At 41.0% G+C, this 21,093-nt stretch overlaps 1 protein-coding gene across 1 annotated transcript in view; it reads right to left on the bottom strand.

Annotated features, from left to right (window-relative positions):
• homer1b (homer scaffold protein 1b) overlaps positions 1 to 10,677 on the bottom strand; it is a 30,209-nt gene extending 19,532 nt beyond the window's left edge. The window contains exons 1-3 of the mRNA XM_014992866.2: positions 10,205 to 10,677; positions 8,159 to 8,290; positions 5,885 to 5,977 (exon numbers count right to left, since the gene is read on the bottom strand). Of these exons, the coding sequence (XP_014848352.1) occupies positions 5,885 to 5,977; positions 8,159 to 8,290; positions 10,205 to 10,498 (519 nt within the window). The 5' untranslated portion in view covers positions 10,499 to 10,677. The remainder of the gene's footprint in view (positions 1 to 5,884; positions 5,978 to 8,158; positions 8,291 to 10,204) is intronic.
• Positions 10,678 to 21,093: the final 10,416 nt, after the last annotated feature.

Raw genomic sequence — 21,093 nt, 5'->3', positions numbered from 1 at the left:
TTTGTATGCAGTTCAATCAACCCACTTTTGGGAAAAAACAAAACAAAACATGGATGATTAAACCTGTCAATACTGTAGGCATTAATCCGAAATTTAAACGTTTCAATCTTACTGACAAAATAAACTGCACCTCACTTCACTTGTATCTTAAAAGAAAAAAAAAAACTTTTTGCCCTTGATGGATTCTTATTCTGAACTGGAAACAGCAAATTAACCTGCTGACAAAGATGTAGAAAGGCAGAGCTGTCCGACGGTCAGGGAGCTGAAGGTCCTCTAAGCTCGTAGAAAATTGTCAGCAGGGCCGAGCGCAAATCGTGACACCGCACCTCGTACTGGCACTTCCGGTGGCAGGTCTGACACCTGCCACAAGTGCCACTGCGTTCGGCTGACTTCGGCTGACCTCGGCACCTCTTACTGGCACTTCCGCTGACACCTGCCACAAGTGCCACTGCTTTCGGGACTAGCTGCCAGAGTTGCCACTGCGTTCGGCTGACTTCGGCTGACCTCGGCACCTCTTACTGGCACTTCCGGTGACACCTGCCACAAGTGCCACTGCTTTCGGGATTAGCTGCCAGAGTTGCCACTGCGTTCGGCTGACTTCGGCTGACCTCGGCACCTCTTACTGGCACTTCCGGTGACACCTGCCATTAGTGCCACTGTTTTCGGGTCTAGCTCTCAGTGTTGCTACTGACTTAGGCAAATGGACTACATATCCCATGATGCTTTATTACTAGTAGAAGAAGAACTTAAACACAGACGAAGAAGACAGAATTTAATAATTTTTTTTTCGCATAAATACTTATGTTAGCTGAATTCCTACACGTTTATTATATCATGTATGATTCGTTCATCCTATTTATTCACTAAAGTTCATCTGAATAATCCAGCCGACTCCTTCCGTCTTTGAATTAATCAAATACACAGAAGGTATCAGGGATGCCATTGGTTTCGGCACCTTTGTAACAGCTGAGTCTCGCCTCCACTAGAGCTGCTGTTAGATGTCCAGGATGTTTCAGAGCTGTCACAACTGTTTCCGATGTTTTGGGGGATGGCAATGACAGTTTTTTGAAAACGTGTTACTTATAATGCGTGTTTATAAAAAAAAATTCAATGGTAATTGTATATTTATCCATTTAACACTTTGAATATTTTTGACTGAGTTTAATTCAATCAAGATGGCCAATTGAATATACTATAAAGTGTCACTATTACAGTGGAACCTGTCACTATGTTCAAAGACACATCTGGTTAATCACACATCACTGATAGTTAATAGGACTTTTTACTTAATCAAAATGACATTCAACCCTTGCCCATGTTTATATCGCAGAACAGTGGCTGACATAGTGCAACAGGAAGCCAAATGTTGCAACTGGATAATAGTAATAATAATCAGACTCTGTATAACGTATATTGTAGAAATTAATAAAGTTTGAAAAATAAATTTAAGCTTAATGATCATAATTTCTCATGGAGGAATAATAAGTTATTTGATCCTGATGTAGTAAATTCACACGTTGACTAAACATGAATTTTACAGTAGACTTCAAATTGCTGTTTAAAGTATTTACATACAATGGCTAATAAATATTGACAAATCAATTACTATGCATATACTTTGTGACATAAACTTGAAAAAATGTTGAAACATATCTGCCAAATAAAATAATATGTAAACAGCACAATTTTCTTTGAAAAAATCATTTGCATCTTAAGTATAAACTAAAGTAATTTTTATTTCCAAAAATATGTAACATTCTTGTTCTTAATGCTGCTTAAGATTCACACATTGTCAAATTTTTTGAGGTGTAAATAATTTGTGTTTTGACTTATCAATATTCAATATTGGTGTAAAAAAATTGAAGTTGTTTTAACTTGAAAGTGAAAATCCTCCTGCTGCCTTGAAAATGCTGTTGAAATGCATTTTTTAGCTCAGATTTTAGTCATTCTCTCATCTTTGAATAAGAAAACTTTGAAGACAATGAACCGAACCAGAAAAAAACACAGAGAAGCAACCTTCATTTATGCCACACAAATCTGTAATAAACTTGACAAATAATGAAAAATAGCGGGGATTAAATGTAATAAATAAAAACAAGTAATAACTATTTAAAAATGATTAACTGGCATTTTTGGAAAATTATGATAACATGTTTCTTTTTTTAAAAAATGCATTATCTTAACAAAAAACACTGAAAGTTATAGTGGCTGCCTGGTCTATTAGATAATAGACCAGGCAGCCACTATAACTTATGACATCCTGTGCACTGTCATGGAACCAGGCTGAACATAATGTCACTCTGGAATTGTCAATATCTCATGTTGCCACTGTCAGAAATGTTAACTAATAAGTCAATATTAGTGAACTTACCCGGTTTAATAATCAATAGCATTATATTAAGGTCATTGTATGAAAATAATTATAATCCGGAACTGACAGGAGCTTGTCAGCACTGACATACCATGGCAACCGAGTGTCAGTTGTAGTGGTAGGTACCTACTGGTAGCTATTATCACCTGTTGCAGAAGAGGTCCCATCTGAAAGCGCAGGAGTTGTCTTTCTCTGTTTAAGTCTGAACACCGGCTGTATATTTAAATATGTATGAGAATTATGTTGTAATTAAGATATATTTTATTTCTATTTGTTTGATCTAAAGTTATTCATATATGCTACATTCTGTCTGAAACAGATAGAGAATGAGGTTAGCAGCCTGTGGCACCCATGGCCACCTTACTTGTGTCACCTTACCCAGTGGTAAGGTGGCACAAGTGGCACCTTACCCAGAAGCCCGTGGCACAAGTGACAGCTTATGGCAACTGTCAACATGTTTTCACTGAGGCTGTTTATTGGAAACTGAAATTTGAGACTGTATAAAAAATAGACCAGGGCATATTTGCTTTTTTTAAGGGAACAGAATACTTAACAAGAAATGCAATACTTTGTGCCAGATCCACCATTATTTTCATTAATTATAAATTCATTCATATTAATTCTGACACAGAAGCTGTCACCAAAGAATATTATATTTCTATTCTATTGTTTTCCCCACTAAGCATATTTAAATATGCTGAAGTATGTATAATACAATTAAAAATACTTTAAAAATACAACTGTTTATAAATATGGCTGCATGTATAAGGTTTCCAGTAACAAAACAGCGTGTTATGAAAGATTAAATGTTCAAATACGTCATTGTGCCTGTTAAACATATAACGCTGAGTGGAGCGGTCGAACGCTATAAGATGGCCGCCCTAAATCTCGTGAGCAAAAATAGGCGAGAGGGGTCCGTGAGGCGTGGGAGGTGCCAGTATGAGGTCGTGGCAACCCTTGGAAGGTGCCGAAGTCAGCCGAAGTCAGCCGAACGCAGTGGCAACACTGACAGCTAGACCCGAAAACAGTGACACTAATGGCAGGTGTCAGAGGAAGTGCCAGTAAGAGGTGCCGAGGTCAGCCGAAGTCAGCCGAAGTCACCCGAACACAGTGGCAACTCTGGCAGCTAGTCCCGAAAGCAGTGGCACTTGTGGCAGGTGTCAGCGGAAGTGCCAGTAAGAGGTGCCGAGGTCAGCCGAAGTCAGCCGAACGCAGCGGCAGCACTGGCAGCTAATCCCGAACGCAGTGGCACTTGTGGCAGGTGTCAGACCTGCCACCGGAAGTGCCAGTACGAGGTGCCGAGGTCAGCCGAAGTCAGCCGAACGCAGTGGCAACTCTGGCAGCTAGTCCCGAAGGCAGTGGCACTTGTGGCAGGTGTCAGCGGAAGTGCCAGTAAGAGGTGCCGAGGTCAGCCGAAGTCAGCCGAACGCAGTGGCACTTGTGGCAGGTGTCAGACCTGCCACCGGAAGTGCCAGTACGAGGTGCGGTGTCACGATTTGCGCCTGCTGTCTCTCAAAATTGTGGCGCAACAAATTTAGTCCATCTTAGTGAACAATTCCACATTCCCACAGGCGATTAAACTAGCTCGCTTTGGCGCAGGGAAATTATAGAAGTACAGATTAATTCTTATCTTTATATCCCATACAAGAACAGAATTATACGAGAGACAAATCATTTAGCTGCTGCACTCACATAAAACAAAGCTGCCAGGACTCTGGACCGGTGTTATGCAGCACAATGACACAGACCCGTACGCCTCTGATGGCCAAGAAGGCAGAGAGAGATAAGAGGACGATTGTGGCTGGTTTTACATTCTGCGCTCCACGTTCATTAGCGCTTTATAAAGTATTTGTTTGTGATGCATTTCCACCGGAGCTTAGGCCCGCTGGGACCTAAGCTCCGGGCTCTGGGTCCGTGTCTTCTCTTCCTTGTCTTTTTTTTTTAAGCGAAAAAGTTTCTCCTCCGGCTTTAAGTTGAGTTGGAGTGGAGGAAAGAGAATGATCTGAGTGCCAGCTGGCCCGTGGGTGAAGCTCTGACTCTCAGCGATGGAGAAGCTTAAGCAGACCTCTGCAGGCTCCTATCAGCCAGGCTGCAGCCTTCACAGTTACGGCCTGTCTGTGACTTGCAGCGCTGCTCCGTCGTGCGGCACATGCAGCCCCCGGCTCCCGGTGAGCGCGAAGCTGTCCTCCTCGCCTCATTAAGAGACACGCGAGAGGCAAAGACTGCAGCACGGCGCGGGGGCTTTCCACCTTGCCTCCATATTGAAAAGATGTGGATGTGAAGCCGGGTAATGTTCTTTAGATTAAAACCCAGATTTCTCCAGGGATTCCCTCCTGCTGAAACAAGTTCATTTTCTCTCACAGACACGACTGAGCGTCCCTTGAAGTGTGTTGTTGCCGCACTTTCTGTACACACTAATGCCGTATCTAAAGCAAACTGTGTTCTCTGATGTAGAGTCAATCCCCGGCTCTGCATTTTAAGCTGCAGGTTGGTTGTGCAGAGGAGACGATGCGTCACGTTTGTAAAATTAGAGGATTCGAGACTGACAAATACCTAAATGATGAATTAAGTAGATGGATTAAGTGTAACACAGTTCATTATTTACTACTACTTGTTCATTAATTAATTATTTTGAAATTGCAAGTTGACATTTGGAAATGTCATCTTTTCATCAAAATTTTATTTTGCTTTCCAAGTGAGAAGTCTATCTGGGCATGAAACCGTCAGGCTACCCTAAAGACCAAAAGTTGATAACAATCAGTGAGATGTTTTGATTTTTTGAGTTTTATATATATATAAGGCAAAATAGAATAATATAATGTGCATAATGTTGAAACTGTACCAGTTATAGTAGTAACCTGCTACACAGTTCCTACAGTATTTAGATTTCAAATATTCATAATCTCCAGACTCAATTTTCTTGCATTTCTTTCCATGCATTACGGACATTTCAATTCAAAATATCTATCTAGTCGGGGTTTATTGAGTTTTGAAACAACACAGTGACTGGCTTACAAGTCACTGTGTAACTTGTAAGCCAAGTTACAAGTTACACTCCTTTTGGCAGCTAGACAAACTTAAATCAGATAAGAAAAAAAAACTTTAGAGTTCACGATAAACCCAGTTCTAAGGTTTAGCGTCCAAAAGCAAAAGTATTTGGAGGCCAAAGAAGCGGTGAAAGAGCAGCTCTCTGAGAATTTGATTGAGTGAGTTTGAATCAATATGAAAACAGATATTGATTTATCAAGATCAATTAAAGACAGGAAATTTCAGCATTTCCATGCTCAGTTTTAATGTTATTCCAGAAATGATAAATGATCAAATCAAATTTTGGAAGACTTCAATACTGTGAAGCAAAACTGTACATAGAAGCTGTGGGAAGCATTTTGCAGTAATATTATTTTTATATAAATGAGGAATCTGAACACTTCTCTTACTGGGCACAATGAATTTTATCGCCCTTTCTTATTTAACCCTTCAGATTGGAGTGATTGTGTGGAACGCTGAACTTACCTGAGAGGGAGACGTGGCCATCTCCATCTTCTCCTGGCTCTTCTCCTTCGCAAGCCGCGCTGCTTCTTTGTATTCTGCAAACTTCTCTGCAAACTGGACAGGAAAGACATCCGTCAATATTGGCTCTAAATCCTACACTGTGGTTTAATCTGCTCAGCGCAGTCGTTCATAAGAGAAGAAGCCAGCATCTAATAGGGCAGATTTAAAGGATAAGGAAAAGCTGCTGGACCAATACCCACAACTAGGCATTACTCCTGCAACCCTGCCTCCTGAAACAGGTTGAATAATGTTGATCTCTGGTTGTTTTAGTCCTGTCATGTCCAAGTCGATCCGAAGTGGAAAGGCAACCTCATCTCAGGGACTTTAAGCAAATATCAGCACCATGTTTCACAGACACATCTCTGGTTTACCAGAAGGGTGAGGTTCATAGCTCACACGGCTACCGCCAAGTAATTTAGTGTAAGTACAGCAGCAAGCTGAGTGCTGAGGAGGAAATTTAAGACTCCTCTTCAGCCGGTCCTGTGTCGGCCATTAGTCCAGTTACAAAAGCTAACCTGATATCATTTTGCTTCGGTGTAACATAAGAGTTGTGCTGCAGTGATCTAAATGCAGCGGTTCTCAGTTTAAGTGCTTCAGAGTTGTCCTCACAACAGACACCTGAGAACTAAAGCTCTTTCCTAAAACTTTGATTCAGAGGAAATCCTTCCTAATTGGCGTCCAGACTGTCTACTGACCAATTCCTGGGAACTTTTTTTTTTCTTTTACTCCAATCCTCCACTTTTGTCAGAGTCTGGCCAAGGTCAAATCTTTTTAAAGTTATTTTTATTTGTCTATTATTCTTTGATGTGATGAACGGAGCTTATAATAGGACTTTAAATTGATTTTTTTCCCTCCACCCTAATATAACAGAGAATAAAGAAAACATGAGAGCAAATCACATTTGCACAAGGTCACAGCGAGATTTAAGAGCTTTCCTTTGGAAAAAGGTTCCTTTTACAGCTAATAATTTAACAACTGTGTATTTTCTAACAAGAGCTACAACCAGCTAGGGTAAAAATGATATTTCAGCATTTAACAGCATCTAAAAACATATCTGAAGTAGATTACTCCTGTATAAATCCAGATTGGGAGTTTGAACCTATAAGTGGACATCGACCATTTTAAAATAACTTTAACATCAAAAGCATCACATCAGTTAGAAAGTTGTCCTATGGACCATTAATCCATTTGCCACATTTGTATTTGGTGCTTATTTACACAGAAGCCAAAAACGCAACATGTAAAATGTTTTCATTCAGACTTTTTGTCCAATACTGAGGCTAATTAATAAAAAAAATATACATATTTCTATTAGATAGCTACTCTCACACATACTCCTTCATTATGTGTTTCACACAGGAAGATAATTGGTGGCGCACTGCCTCCAAATCGCATTTCCTGTGTAAATATATGCTTTACATAATCAACCAGTTAAATGTAACAATAAAAAACAGCTCTTGCATAAAACCATGTGACATTTTTGACAGGAGAGTCCACTTTGACGTTGGCCCATCATGAATTAGCTGTTTCAGCCTCCAGGTGCAACAAATCTGGATTTATATTAAAAAAAGACACAGAAACTCATTACTGCCTAAAAACTTTTACAGAGTCTCCTTTAATTTTACTGAGAATTGTGGAAAACCTTTCTGCTCTCCCCAGATTTGTTTCCTCTCACTTTTTCTCGATAAATATGAGATTTTATCGCTTTTTTCACTAATTAACGTCCCATTCAGTCAAACTGAAGAAGGAGCTCTATTTTTTGTTAAAAACAAGAAAATTCTCCTGACTTTTACTCGTACTTAAAGCATTCCCACAGCATCTTCTGCCTTCCACCACCATGATGCTTCATCCTATAGGGACGACGTATTCAGAGTGCACGCAACACCTTAGGACGCTGCAAACAGCTACTGGAGTAGAACACAGCATCTGATCTAATAACATCTATTTTTTCTTTCATTTCCAGTATATGACAGAGTTCACAGGAAATGCCTTTAATGAGCTTAAGCTTACTGCTGAGTGATGGTGATGCATAACTATTTTACCAGTTTAGATGTATGCAGAAAACTTCCCCTACTGGGAAGCTGCAGCACAAAGTAGTGAAAGCACTTTGAGAACGTGAGGTGTATTGATACAAAATAATCCCTCAGGCAGCAGAGATAATCAAAACCATCCAGCAGCAAAGCTCAGAAGCAACAGATTACTCGTGGCTTGTCGTGTTTGTTTTAGCAGTGGCACCTTGGCCAGATGATGCTCGGTGGAGAAACCCAGTCCGTAGACGGTGTTCGCTCGACTGTCCGCCCACTGACCAAACTTCTGTGACGTCTTTGTGAACGTCATGTTCGGACTGATGGTGCTGTTGATTATTGCCTGCAAAGAAACAAAGAACCCATCAAATTTAATGAGCAGAATGTACTGCGTTACACCCTATTATGATACAAGTATTCCTCAGACATCTAGCTCTTTACAAAGTTTCTTCTAAAACCTGGTGTAGGTAGAAATTGTGTTGCTAAAAAGTTTTTACACATTCTTTATAAAAATGCTGAATATATGGAAGAAAAAAAATCCATCTAATTGATTATGGAATGTGCATGACAGAAAAAGCCTAATGTGTCCAATATGATACAAAAGATAAATGGGAAAGCAGGGAATGCTTTTTTGTTGTTGTTGTTAAAAAAGTTAAATAAATAGGTCTCAAAAAATAACCTGAAATATTAAATTAACATAAAATAAACTGACCCAATTTTTTTTTTGTTAAGACAGTTAAATTTTAAAAAATGACGTCTTGTTAAAAAGCATCAAATAATTGGGACATTTTTTTTTCACTGCTGTTCAATTTCTTACTTTTGTTAAATTGATGTTAAACAGTCTGCTTTTCCAATAAACAGGTCAAATAGGTTTTTCCCCCTGACAATTTCCTCTTGAAATGTAAAGATCACAGATGTCCCTGTTAGAAGATCATCGGTCATCCAGTAGGATGGCAATAAGATTTCTGAACAACGGTGTAATTTTAGAAAATAAAACTAGTCAGCTGTTTCAGATTAAAACTTGTAACTAATTTCTTTTTTTCCAATTTACCAGATTTTTAATAGCAAATTTAAATAGTTTTCTGTCATTTTACAAGCTGATTATTTGCATTTACAGTGTTACTTTCTGCTACAGGAAATATGGACATAAAGTATTTTGTGAAACTATTGTGATAACGATAAAGGTGACAACAATCTCTGCCAGCCACTTCTTCATAACCCTTTATTTATGCATTGAGCAAGCAAATTCTTGTGGAGACTCAAACGGGTTTAATCATTTCAATGGTAAAAACTGAAACAGGAAAAATCCAGACTGATGTGCAACGATCTCCTTCTTCAGGAGAAGCAAAATGCGTTAAACCAAAGCCAGTTTTAGTTCAACCAAAAACAGAAACGTAATGCAGCTTTACTCAGAAATGTGGTTTACTTCTAATTCCTGGTAAATTATGCCACCTTTACAGAACATTACTAATAAAGACAAGAATTGGCTGCCGTATTGGCAAGATTATGCAATAGCTGGCGTTCCTGTTGGCGTCGAGAAATGAATTTGAAACGGATAGCAGCAAGCCAAGGTGTTTTTCACACAACTTAGAGGTCCAGTATTTTCTCACCAATATGAGATGATAGTTAAGCTTGAGTCCCAAAACATATCTACAAAAATCAGTGGCAATAAAATCAGCAGAAGCAGAAACAGAGGAGGAAACACAAGATAATTCAATGCAGCATTTAAAAAAAAAGCAAACAAACAAAAGAAGCACTTCAGAAAATAATGTGTCAACAGAAATGATGAGAATTTGTTTGCGTTAACCCACAAAAAAAAAAAACATATTTAAAAAAAGTGCTGTCTTTTTTTATAAAAAGTTCACCTGCTTTCTGAAATGTTGCATTTGGGCCCTTTCTGATCGCCACAATCACATTTCTGGATCATGTTGTCCACCTGGCTACCTGCCCGTTTCTTCACTCTCTTTCTTGTCTGCTTCTAGTAAACCCTGCTACCTAAATAAAACCCAGCCGCACCGAGTTCCTCGCTCTCAGATCCTCTAATCATGATCTACTCGAGACTTTCGAGTTCAGACAAAGAGACAGACAAAATGAATCATGAGCCCTCTGGCCCTGGAACGTCCTGCAAACCTGAGCGCGTTTATGAAGTGTCTCTGCGTTAGTGTTTACTGCAGCACTTATTAACAGAGTTATTTACACTGGACATCAACCGAGACGCACTAACAGTATCAGGTAATGCTGCGAGGCGTCGGCCCACCTTGGTTCCGTCCAGGCTGATGATCCGGTAGACATTGCGCGTGCTGTCGTAGAAGTAGGACACAGTGACGGCGTGCTTGCTCGCGGGCAGCCAGTTCTTCTTGGTGTTGGGGTCGATCTGGAAGACGTGGGCCCTCGTGCTGTAGATGGGCTGCTCCCTGAAGGGGACAAAGAAGAAGTGGTGAACTTCTTTGTGCCTCAGCACCAGGGTCTCGCCTAACCCACCAGAACCCCTGCTGCCCAGTGGGGAGTCGGATCGCCCGGGGAGCCTGATCACCAGCTCGCCTTCCTCCATGGCTACACCTCAGAGAGCGGTCCCTGCTCTCATTGTTCGGGTCCTAACTTAAACTAGATTCACTTTTAAATCGCACTTATTCTCGTACTTGTGGCTGAAAAAGAACCTGCACTGTGAATGCAGCAGACGCCCCCCTCCCTCCCTCCACCCCGTCTGTCCGCGTTTCTCTGTTTCAGGCAGCACCGTCCCTGTGCTCAGATATGGGAATGCCTGCAGCTCTAAGTGAGGGTCACACAGGGGAACTCGGAGGGTTTCAAGCTAAATATAGACAGTAGGCCAATGTTAACTACAGCAGACACACCCCACAGAGTTGCAGTTTCCACATGAACTCACACATATCATGCATAAACAGCCGTGAACCTTTCCACTGTTTACAAATGCAAATGTAATTTATTAGGGTTTCAGGTGGCAGAAGCGTGATTAGTATCACTGAACTGCACACAGTAGCCACATTTAATCATGTCTTCAAATTTATTCATGTTTATTGACACTCTCATTGAACAAACGGTGAAAAGAAAATAGCAAAATTAGCAATTCTGACAATACAGATAGATTTAGAAGATTTAAAACATTATTGATTGTAATTTATTGTGGGAAAAAAAAAATCAAAGTTCTAATTATGATGAGACATTTATAATAATAAATGCTCACCCCTAACTCAGAAGTCACCAAATGGATAAAGAGTTCCCATGCCTGTTATCTATTCCCAATATATAGACTTTGTTTTTTTTTTTTTAGAGAATATTAGTGAACAAACAGCATCACGAGGATCAGAGGCATCCCTAGCCTGTTTGCCACTCTGGGCGAACAATCCGAAGCAGGAAGCTGCAGAAAAATTGAGAAACCGTCCAGTAGGACATCAGCCTTGAACATCCAGTGAGGGCTCCAATGGAAAGCTCTAAATCAAGGGTGTCAAATGGCAGCTCGCAGGAAAGAGTTTTATTCTGGGTTCAACACACTGTGATAAAGAAAGTGTTAAATTTCTCCTCAGTATCCAGTCAAGGTCTACAGAACTGATGATCTGGTTGTTCGATTCAGGTGTGTTGACGCTGCGACGCATCATGAAGCTGCGGGACGCTGCCATAAGGACCTGTGGTTTCCATCGATCACCCCAAATCTTAATCCAGCTGAGAATCCAGGAAGAACTCGAACATTTATGTTCACCAACACTCTCAGTAAAGTCTGCGTATTTCACAAATTGCAATAAACATGTGAGTATAACTGGCTGAGACACCCAAACGACAAGGTGTCCTGAAATATTAAAAAGTGGGCATACGAAGGGAAGCTGAATGTAAATGTATGCCGCACTTTTAAGATTTTGACAAGCATAAATCATTTTTCATCAGTTTCACATATATACACTTCGTTATGTTGATCTGTCACCTGAAATTCCAATAAAATACAATATGTGAAAATTTTCGCTTTAGCAAAAGAACTGTATAACATGACTGCAAGAGAGTTTGAGATCTGCATTGGTGTGTGTGTGTGTGTGTGTGTGTGTGTGTGTGTGTGTGTGTGTGTGTGTGTGTGTGTGTGTGTGTGTGTGTGTGTGTGTGTGTGTTTAAGCAGACTTGTTGTTTGTAGTTTAGCTGCATTAATTCCTACCTGACCTCTGTGTGGCTGTGGCTGCGCTCTAATAGGAAGTGTTATCTCCTGACCTTGCTTTCATCAATCTGCTCATTTTGCTCTTCCTGTGTTGCTGCATTGTTGGGGCTTTCTTGGGCATACATCTACAGTCGCTACACACACTCGGAGCGCAGGGTGCTGAGGGAGATATTCTGGGCTGGCAGCGCTGGCAGAACACGAGATAGAGAAGTGCTTACACTGCACTGTGGGGGTGACGGGGAGCGGAGGGGATGGGATGGTGGGGGCATCAAAGGCTGGCCGTATAAATGAATATTAAAATTCAACGGCAGGGCAGCGCCCCTCCTGTGTGTGATTAGCCAAGACGGGCAGAGACGAGGGGACAGAGAAGACGGGGAAACCGAAAGGTGTTGTTGGACAGGGAGACAAAGAAGATGATTGGGAAGGGGAGAGCATATAGCGAGTCAGAGAGTGAATCTGGGATGATTAATGCCGCTCCACAAAGCTGCTTGTGGAGTGCTGCGCACGAATTATCATAATCATCAACAGCAGTGTAAGTGGCAGTACTGTGAGTCATTTCAGCTCTCTCTCTCTCTCTCTCCATCACGCTAGAGCACGGCCTGTTCGTATGATCCCTGCTGTAGCCGCTTGACAACTGCCAGTATCTTTCCTTCTTCCTCCTCCTTTTTCTTTTTCCCATTTGATTGCATAATTTTTGACAGAGCCGAGGCAATTTTTTTATTTTTATTTTTTGCGGTTCTTGTGATCGTACCGACCGCAGCAGTGTTGTTCTGCGCGTTCAGGCCTGTGTGCCAAGCAGTTTTGTTTCAAAACGCCACCCACCAGCTGTCAAAGAAGCAATAATTACTCCCACAACACAACTTTGAAAAGAGAAGGGAAACAAATGAAGGACTGAATAGCGCTGTTTCCTTTCATTTCCTCAGAAAGCGTCTGATAAAACATGTCTGCCGTCAAAGCGAGGACGCCGAGGGCCTAGCGTAGCATGGCGCTCGCTCCGACGTGTGTTGACCTTCCTGTCTTTTCCAAGCTCAAGTAAGAAAAAGTTTAAGCTCATCAGCGCGTGACGGGAGAGAAAGTGCCTGGTCACCTTTTTCTCCTTTAACAGACTGAAAGAAAGAATGAGCGAGAGGGAAAAAAGAGAGGAAGAGGAGGAGGAGAGGTGTTTGGCGAGTGCAACACACAACACAAGGGCAGCTGAGAGTGGAGGCCTGTGGGGGGCGATAAAGGAAGGAAAGATGGACGATGTGAGAAAAGAAGAGAGAAGGAGAGAGGGAAATGTGGAGGAGGTGATGAATGTAAGAGAAGAAGCTGGAGTGATGAGGAATCCTCCCATCTCCTGGGAGGAGAAGAAGAAGAGGATGAAGGCAGTGGGAAGCATTAAACTGCAACTCTGTGTGGTGAGAGAAATTTTGGGGGAACTTTGAGGAAATGCAAAGTGAGAGTTTTTAGAAGGTTATTGAGAGTTACGTAGAGTTTTGTCCACAATGATCTGCTCCTCTCAAGAAGCCATAAAATGAGCCCGTCGTCAAGCAGGACGTCCTCACGTCCACAGCAATGAAGTCAGTCGGGTTTCCTTTACGAGATCCTTTCGTCCATTTCCAGTGTTATCTGTCGCACTTTCAGCTGTTTTTCGCGGCTTAGTTCGTGAATGTAGGAGAGGATAGGTGTATTATTTTCTTTAAAAGTAACCCATAGCTTCCTTGCTTGATCATGATGTTCTGTTGGAAATTATATACTTACTAAAAGTTTCAAGACATGATTTTCCTTTCTCGTTGAGTAAACAAACGGATTGAAGATTGTTTTTTCTAAAAGTTGTGATGCTGTGTTGCTGTAATAAATGATCAATTTATCCTAAAGATCCTTTCACTTCTGTAACAGAGGAGCCCACCTAAACGAGTCCTGTGAAATGACGATAATGATAATAACTGGCATACGGCTGTGGAATCACAAAAACCAACTCACACACATCAGCATGTGTTGATAATGTTGGTAGTTCTTCACTGCGTAGTCGGTTTGTCATGGACTGTAGTTAAAAAAAACACATCTTTTTTTTGTTCTGTTAACAGTTGTAAAAGCAAATTAAATGTAATCAAACCAATTTTATTCAATAATTACTACTGATCTCTGATTTGTTCTGCTGTTTTGTACCAAAACATTGCCAAATGTTGGCTTTTTTTTTTAGGAAGTTAAGGATTTACATGAATTACGAGCATATTTAACCATGAAGATGCTGGAATGTCACATATTTTATTTAATTGTATTATTTTCAGAAGTTTTTTTTTGTCATCATGCCCTATTTACACTGACTGGGTTTCTGATCTCTGTGTGAATGAATTAACTCGTCTGAAATATGCTGTAATGTTTTGACCCCTGATCATATCAGACCTCTGCAACGTGAGCAGACAACAGAATATTTCTTGAACTCTTCGCTTGGCATCTAGTTTCTACTGTGAACTGATACATTATTTTACTATGATCGGCCATCCGGCTGCAAACTATTTATGTTCAAACCCAGGAAATCAGGAACAAAACAACCAAATCTACAAAATGACCTGTTATTTTCTTGTTTGAAGCTTCCATGCAAACAGTAATGGCTAAAAAACCACATCCCACAAAAATCCCAGGGTTTTACATGTTTTGTATGTGTCTCAGCTGTTTTTAATGTTGTTTACTGAGATTTTCCCACAAAGTTTTCATATTTGGATTGATATTTGTTTGATAAAATATTAATTGGTAGAGTTTGTGTGTGTGTGTGTGTGTGTGTGTGCGTGTGTGTGTGTGTGTGCGTGTTTGTGTGTGTGTGCGTGCGTCTGTGCGTGCGTGTGTGTGTGTGTGTCTGTGCGTGTTTGTGTGTGTGTGCGTGCGTGTGTGTTGTGTGTGTGTGTTTTTTCTCCCGAATGAGATTAGATTTAAATAAATTTAAGAACTTGATAAGGACTCGACCTGAGATCTAAACTTTACGGTTCTTGGATTCAGTGTGCACAGATCCACCGAAATCTGGTGTGAATAGAAATGAGAAAATATATATTTTTAGAAGTAGCCATAGCCATGTCCACTGTAAATATTTAGAGAAAAAAACATTGTTTGTTTTATTCTTCCTTTTATTTTCAGAAATATAATGGCATGTCTTTTGTGGAAAGCATCCTTTTACGAGGCAAATCCAGCAACCTGAAAGTGTGAAAAGTGAGAGAGTTACTTTTTCTTGTGAAGTCAGAAAGAGCACTATTATTTCTGCCATTACAGTGATGACCAGATGTAATATGGCAAAAGTAAAAGAGGTGACGTATCTAGCCTTAGCTTTCCCTCTTTTACATTTTTCTACAGACATACAGTCTTAAAATCCCCCGATGAGTCGGATCCTCGTCTTACAGTTTTACTTTACATCTAAATGATTTGCGCGAGGACTGGTCCATCCTGACGTGTTGTCTAACAGTCACAATGAGATGCACGCTTACATTTTTATCCTTGGAATGGACTTTTCTCATGAAAAGACGCAACCAGGTGGATAAGAGGCCTGAGTGGACTCCACATGTTTGAAACCAGATTGCTAATGCTTCAATTACACACACACACACACACACACACACACAAACACCCACAGTTGCAAACGCACACACGTGCAGCTCTAGAGATGACAACAGGTGCTGCCTGTGGTACCTATTGTGCATCAGGGGTTTGATGCACAGATGTGACTCACAGCATGAATCCAAACAGATTGCACACACATGGCTCCTGTTGTACCTCAGAATGCTGTGATTTATTTCTCCCTCAGTGTGTCCTCTTTTATCATGCAGCTGGCCCTCTTTTCCAACAAATTTTAACGTGAAACACTTACTTGACTCTCACTTTCCACTTTCCCTTTTCTCCTTCCCTCACCACTAAGAAGCTGCCCTCTTTACCGCGTATTTCCAAAGTTTTAATAAAGCAGTCCTTATTTAAGGTGCACTGAGGTTATTAAAGAGACGCTTTCTGTTGCTTCACCGGCAGGGAATGGCCGGATTACCGCTTCGTGGTCTGATTGCATTTGCAAACAGAAGTGTTGATAGGGATCACCTCCAGCATGTCCTGCACCACAGTTTCCCTCCCTGCCATTATCAGAGCTCCAACAGGCTTTGTATTGAGCCACGGGCCTGGAAGTGAAATATGACTCTATCTGCCATTATTACCAGTCAGGCATCCAGGGAACTGAGCCGCAGCTATGTGTGTTAATCTAATCTGCTCCTCTGCATGTATGCGGTGCTTTGCTGAAGTTTTTCAATCCAACTTTTTCATATTTTCTCATGCTAGACAACTCCTCCCCTTCGATGTATTTCACTTTATGTGACAGGACATTTGACGTTTGTGGGTCAGATATGGAAAAGTTGAAATGCTTTTGCAAGTTATACTAAAACACACAGGCTGGCAGCAGCTTAGCGCTTTGGATTCAGTTAACAATAAATTCCACTGTGGATCAATTGAGTCATTGAGTCTGTTGCATAACAGCAAGTTAGTCACCAGCATGGCAGGACCCAGTGGAGAGCTGGAGCTGAGTGGGACACGGCTGAACGATGCGCTGCCCACACCGTAGGAGGACAGCGTGGGCGACCAGGGGGGGAGGAGGGGAATAGGAGGGGCTGGCTCTCCAATGTATTGTAAATAGTTAATGCAGGAGTTTTGGCTGACATCTAGAAATCGCTCTGTGGCCGTGCCACATTATTATTAACCTCCTGCTGTGTAATTAATCACAAGGAAGAGCAAGAGACAGCTGTTAATGAACGGCAGGCTGGGTGGAGGAAACGGACCGCTGAGCTCGGGGTTAGGGGGACATGCAAATGAGCAGCCCTCTCTGTGCTCCCTGCGTGTGTGAGGCTCACGGCTGATTCACTTATGGGTGCCTGCGGTTGGGGGAGGCGGACGGGGGGGACGAGGGGGTGTGCGGCGGCCGCTTGTGCTGCCATAGAGACAGAAAGCGGCTTTCTGTCAGCGCAGAGTGCAGCTCAGGAGCTTCAGCTGACATTCCTCTGCTGCTGACATTATGCTCTTCTCCACGCAGACGAGCAAGAGTAAGGAACAGGATGTACAGCTCGTATCTGAACCATCTCCGAGTGAGAATAGAACAGAGCAAGGATGCCGGTAGATGTGTGCTCGGTTACATAACAGTGTAGAAATAATTGTGCATCATTCCAGTTTCCAAGCAGAATTAAAGCTGCTAGCCGGAGCTTTTTCAAAAATCAATCAAAACCTGCTTTAGATGCAGCTTGTCACCCACTGGGCAACATGTCATGGTTATTTTTTGTTTTTTTATTTTATCAGTACACTGATATTTAATCAAGGTAAAGATCGACCCTCTCAGATGTGTCATCGGAGTCACATGACTGATGACATCACATAAGGCAACACATCAGAATCCTTTTCAGAACATCAACTTGTATCTTTTTTTTTTCTTTGTTACGTTTTAATCAGCTTCCTCTTTCAAAGATGTTTACTTGTCGTGTCCTTTTTGGCTGCAGGAAAACATTCAACTCAGACCAGAGAACATCTTCCAACAGTGAAACAGTTTGAGAGGAGGACAAGGACAAACCAAAATAGCCAGATCATGTTGTCAAAGATCTTCAGGGATCATTTTGAACCAAGTTGTGATCAGAGCAAAATGCTTTGGGGAGATTCCTTTCATTAACCCTTCACAGCAGAAGTGCTGCGTCACTTCCGGTGATGTCACTGACCCTGGTCTACAAAAATGCAAAAAGTTTGCTTATTTTCAGTCAATTTTTGTTTTAATAGTATTTTATCAAATCTTTTACCGGATTTTTTTTTTAAAATCTTTATTGTACTTTGTCGTTTTTGTATGCCTGTCACTGTGGATTAGTGAGGGGAAGAAACGCCAGAAAATATTTTTACAGAGCTATAAGAAAGAATAAACTGTGCTTCATTTTTATGAGGATCTCCAGCTATGAGCACTGGTCGAGAGTCAGCCAAGTAATCATAAAAGTTTGATGGTGAACTACTACCCCAACACTGAACTTCATTTATATATTTATTTTGTATTTTACAGAATTATCGTGTATTTTGTCCCCTTTTCCAATTAATTTGGAGTTTTTTAGTAGCACATCAGAGGCCTGAAAGTGATGCCACACTCCTGTCTTCCATATCAAAAATACATCCACCCAAAGCTGTCCAGGAAATGTTAAGGAAAAATTACATTTTTGAAGCACATAAAGGTCCAGTCCATTTGTGCCTTTAGAGGTATCCATGCCAAAGGCTGAACATGTATTAAAATAAATAAATAATGATAATTTAAAAAAACAGGTAAATGAACGCAGCTTGTATAAGGTTGTATATATTATCCACACTTACCCCATTGTTGTGGTTGAAATGAAAGGCGACACCTGACCACTGATCGCTTCTCGCTGGAATAAAAAAGCGAATGTGCTGGATGGGCTGCTGCGTATGAAGGTTTTTTTTTTTTTTTCCCCCACTCTCTCTCTCTCTCTACACGACAGTCTGCAACGAATCACCGTCGGTGCGTCTACAGGAATGCGTTGACAGCTGCTCCATTCCCCCCTTCCTGTGTCACCGCATGAATTCACGCATACATGTCGTGGTGCACATGGCCCGCTGGTCAGATGTTCTCCTCCTCTGGTCGCCTGGTGATGGAGCAGCAGCAGAACAAGCGGCAGCGCGGGGCTGGATCCAGCGCAGATGCTGCTGCTGCTGCTGTTGTCGCTGCTGCTGCTGCTGCTGATGATGATGATGATGGAGAAGATCCCACGGACGCCCCGCTGTTGCTGTGTAAATTACAGATCCTCGCTGGAAGGGTGGAGAAGCCCTGCTGCTGCTCAAACTGGGAAAAGACGATCCTCATTTAGCAAGAAGACAGCGCGCAGCATCACCGTCCACGTCTGCCCCCACTCTCACTCCCTCTCTCTCCCTCGCAGCCTATTACCACAGACTGGCAGGCTACACCCCCACTCCTGCGCGTTCACGCCGCAGCTACTTCACGCACGCGTTATTAGCGTTTCCTTTTAAAGTTGCCTCCCGATGTCTCTGCAACATCAGTTCACGCTTTCCCCACCTTCCACTGGAACACGACTGAAAAGTCCAACAGAAGCCCGTGTTAATTTCTCCTGCAGTGTGTTATTGATCCAAGCCCCAACAATCCACAGAGCCCTAATTGCACCCCCCTCCCAAAAAAAAAAAAAAAAAAGCCCCACATCTGGGTGATGCATCCGCTTCCCTCCCACTGCCGACGTCACCACACCATCCTCCGCAGTGACGTTTCTCCGTGCTCAAGGGACTGATGCCATTCGATGCTTTTTGTTGTTTAAAATAAGTTTGTCGAGGTGAAATGGGCTCACATGGGACTGTCAGGGAGAATGAAAAATACAGAACAACACGACCGAGAAGGCAGTAGTGTGGCCCGAGAGACTAAGATCACTCAAGGCTTGTGTTTTGCTCATTTTTTTTTCTTAATCTTCCAGCGCAGAGAGATGATCAGTCTTTATGGGTTTTAAATCAGCTAAAAGCATTTCTTTGTTTGTTTGTAAAACTCAGGACACTTTCTCAGCACATACATAATAGACTCAGGAAGAAGTAGCCATGTTAGTTGCAAATAAATATTTATTTTCAGATACAGTTTGTGACTGACTGAAGCAATCACATTATTATAATAAAGACAAAAAACAACAACAACAACAACAACAAAAAACATGTGCCTTTATATCATCACAATACCTAATTTCTTCTGGGTCACCAATAATCTCATGGTTTAACACATAATTTTGGAAATTAAATGTACTTTCTGTGGTCAATATCAATCTCCTCTTTATTGAGCTGGTAAAGAAAAAACAATTATTAATCATGTCCAGGACGTCTGATGAGCTTTTCAGTGGAATAACTTTCTGAAGTCTGGGAGGGAGGAGATTTAAAACTGGATCTTCTGCTCATTGCAATGGAGGAGAGATGAGCTGATAGCAGCCGTGGTGATTTTACTGAACTTATCTGATTTACGGCCCACATGCAAATCAAACTGATTTGTATATTTTCAGAATACCTCTCTAGCACTGCAAGCAATATGTTAAAGGGTGTACAGACAGTCCTGTAAGGATGTGCGTAAAAAGGATTCTGCTTATTTATATTAGCGGCAGTAAACTGGAGCACACAGGCTGCAGGTTAATTTGACCACTTCCACTAACTTTCTGTCCCAACTTGGAAAGGGTCAACAACGATAATCAGAGTACGGATTATGTAGTACTTACGTACTTTTTGTTTCTAATATTTCAGCCTTTCTTGGTCCTTTGAGTAAATGTTGGCTGGATATTAATAAGGAAATTCCACTGGATGTCTACAATAAAATCAAAACTTTTGGCGTATAAAATAATTACAAGGAGCTTTGAGATAAACCAGGCACATAATAATCACTCCATGTTTGTTAAATGTCTGGCCATAAGGAAAATAAAGGATCCCCATATTCTGGTGCTGCTTTAGAATGAATTTGTCCAACACCAAGCCTTTTTGTTTGTTATTTCTTTAAAATTCTTTATTGCATATACCATGCAATAAAGAATTGCATGGTATATGCAACAGAAATACTGTTAAAAATAACAGATTTTACATTAAGACCAAATTTGTCAGTAATAAAAAATACATAATATTGTACAGTTATTAAAATTACCAGTGATTCTCAAGTTAATGCAAAAAATAAAAATAAATAAAATAAATAATAAAATAAATAATAAAATATTAAGCTGCTCAACATCTCTAGAAAATAATGTTAAAAGCTACATATTTATAGAAGCAGAAGTTAAAATAAATATTAAAAAAAGCAGGCCAATTACAGAAACATAGCTGGTCAATGGCTGATCCCTCATGATCTGATTAGAAGAATATTTCTGACTCCTGAGCGCATTTTATTGGATATGCATTTCTAATCTCAATCCCTGTTTACCTCCTTTCAGCTTAGTTTTCAGGTACATTTTTTCAATTAAAATAAACACACGTCTCCTTTAAATCTA

This window comes from Poecilia mexicana, unplaced genomic scaffold (assembly GCF_051168715.1).
Source record: "Poecilia mexicana isolate PSO_F unplaced genomic scaffold, ASM5116871v1 scaffold_9, whole genome shotgun sequence".
NCBI lineage: Eukaryota > Metazoa > Chordata > Actinopteri > Cyprinodontiformes > Poeciliidae > Poecilia > Poecilia mexicana.
Note: the sequence above shows the minus strand (reverse complement) of the source record. Positions and strands in the feature narration are given on the sequence as shown.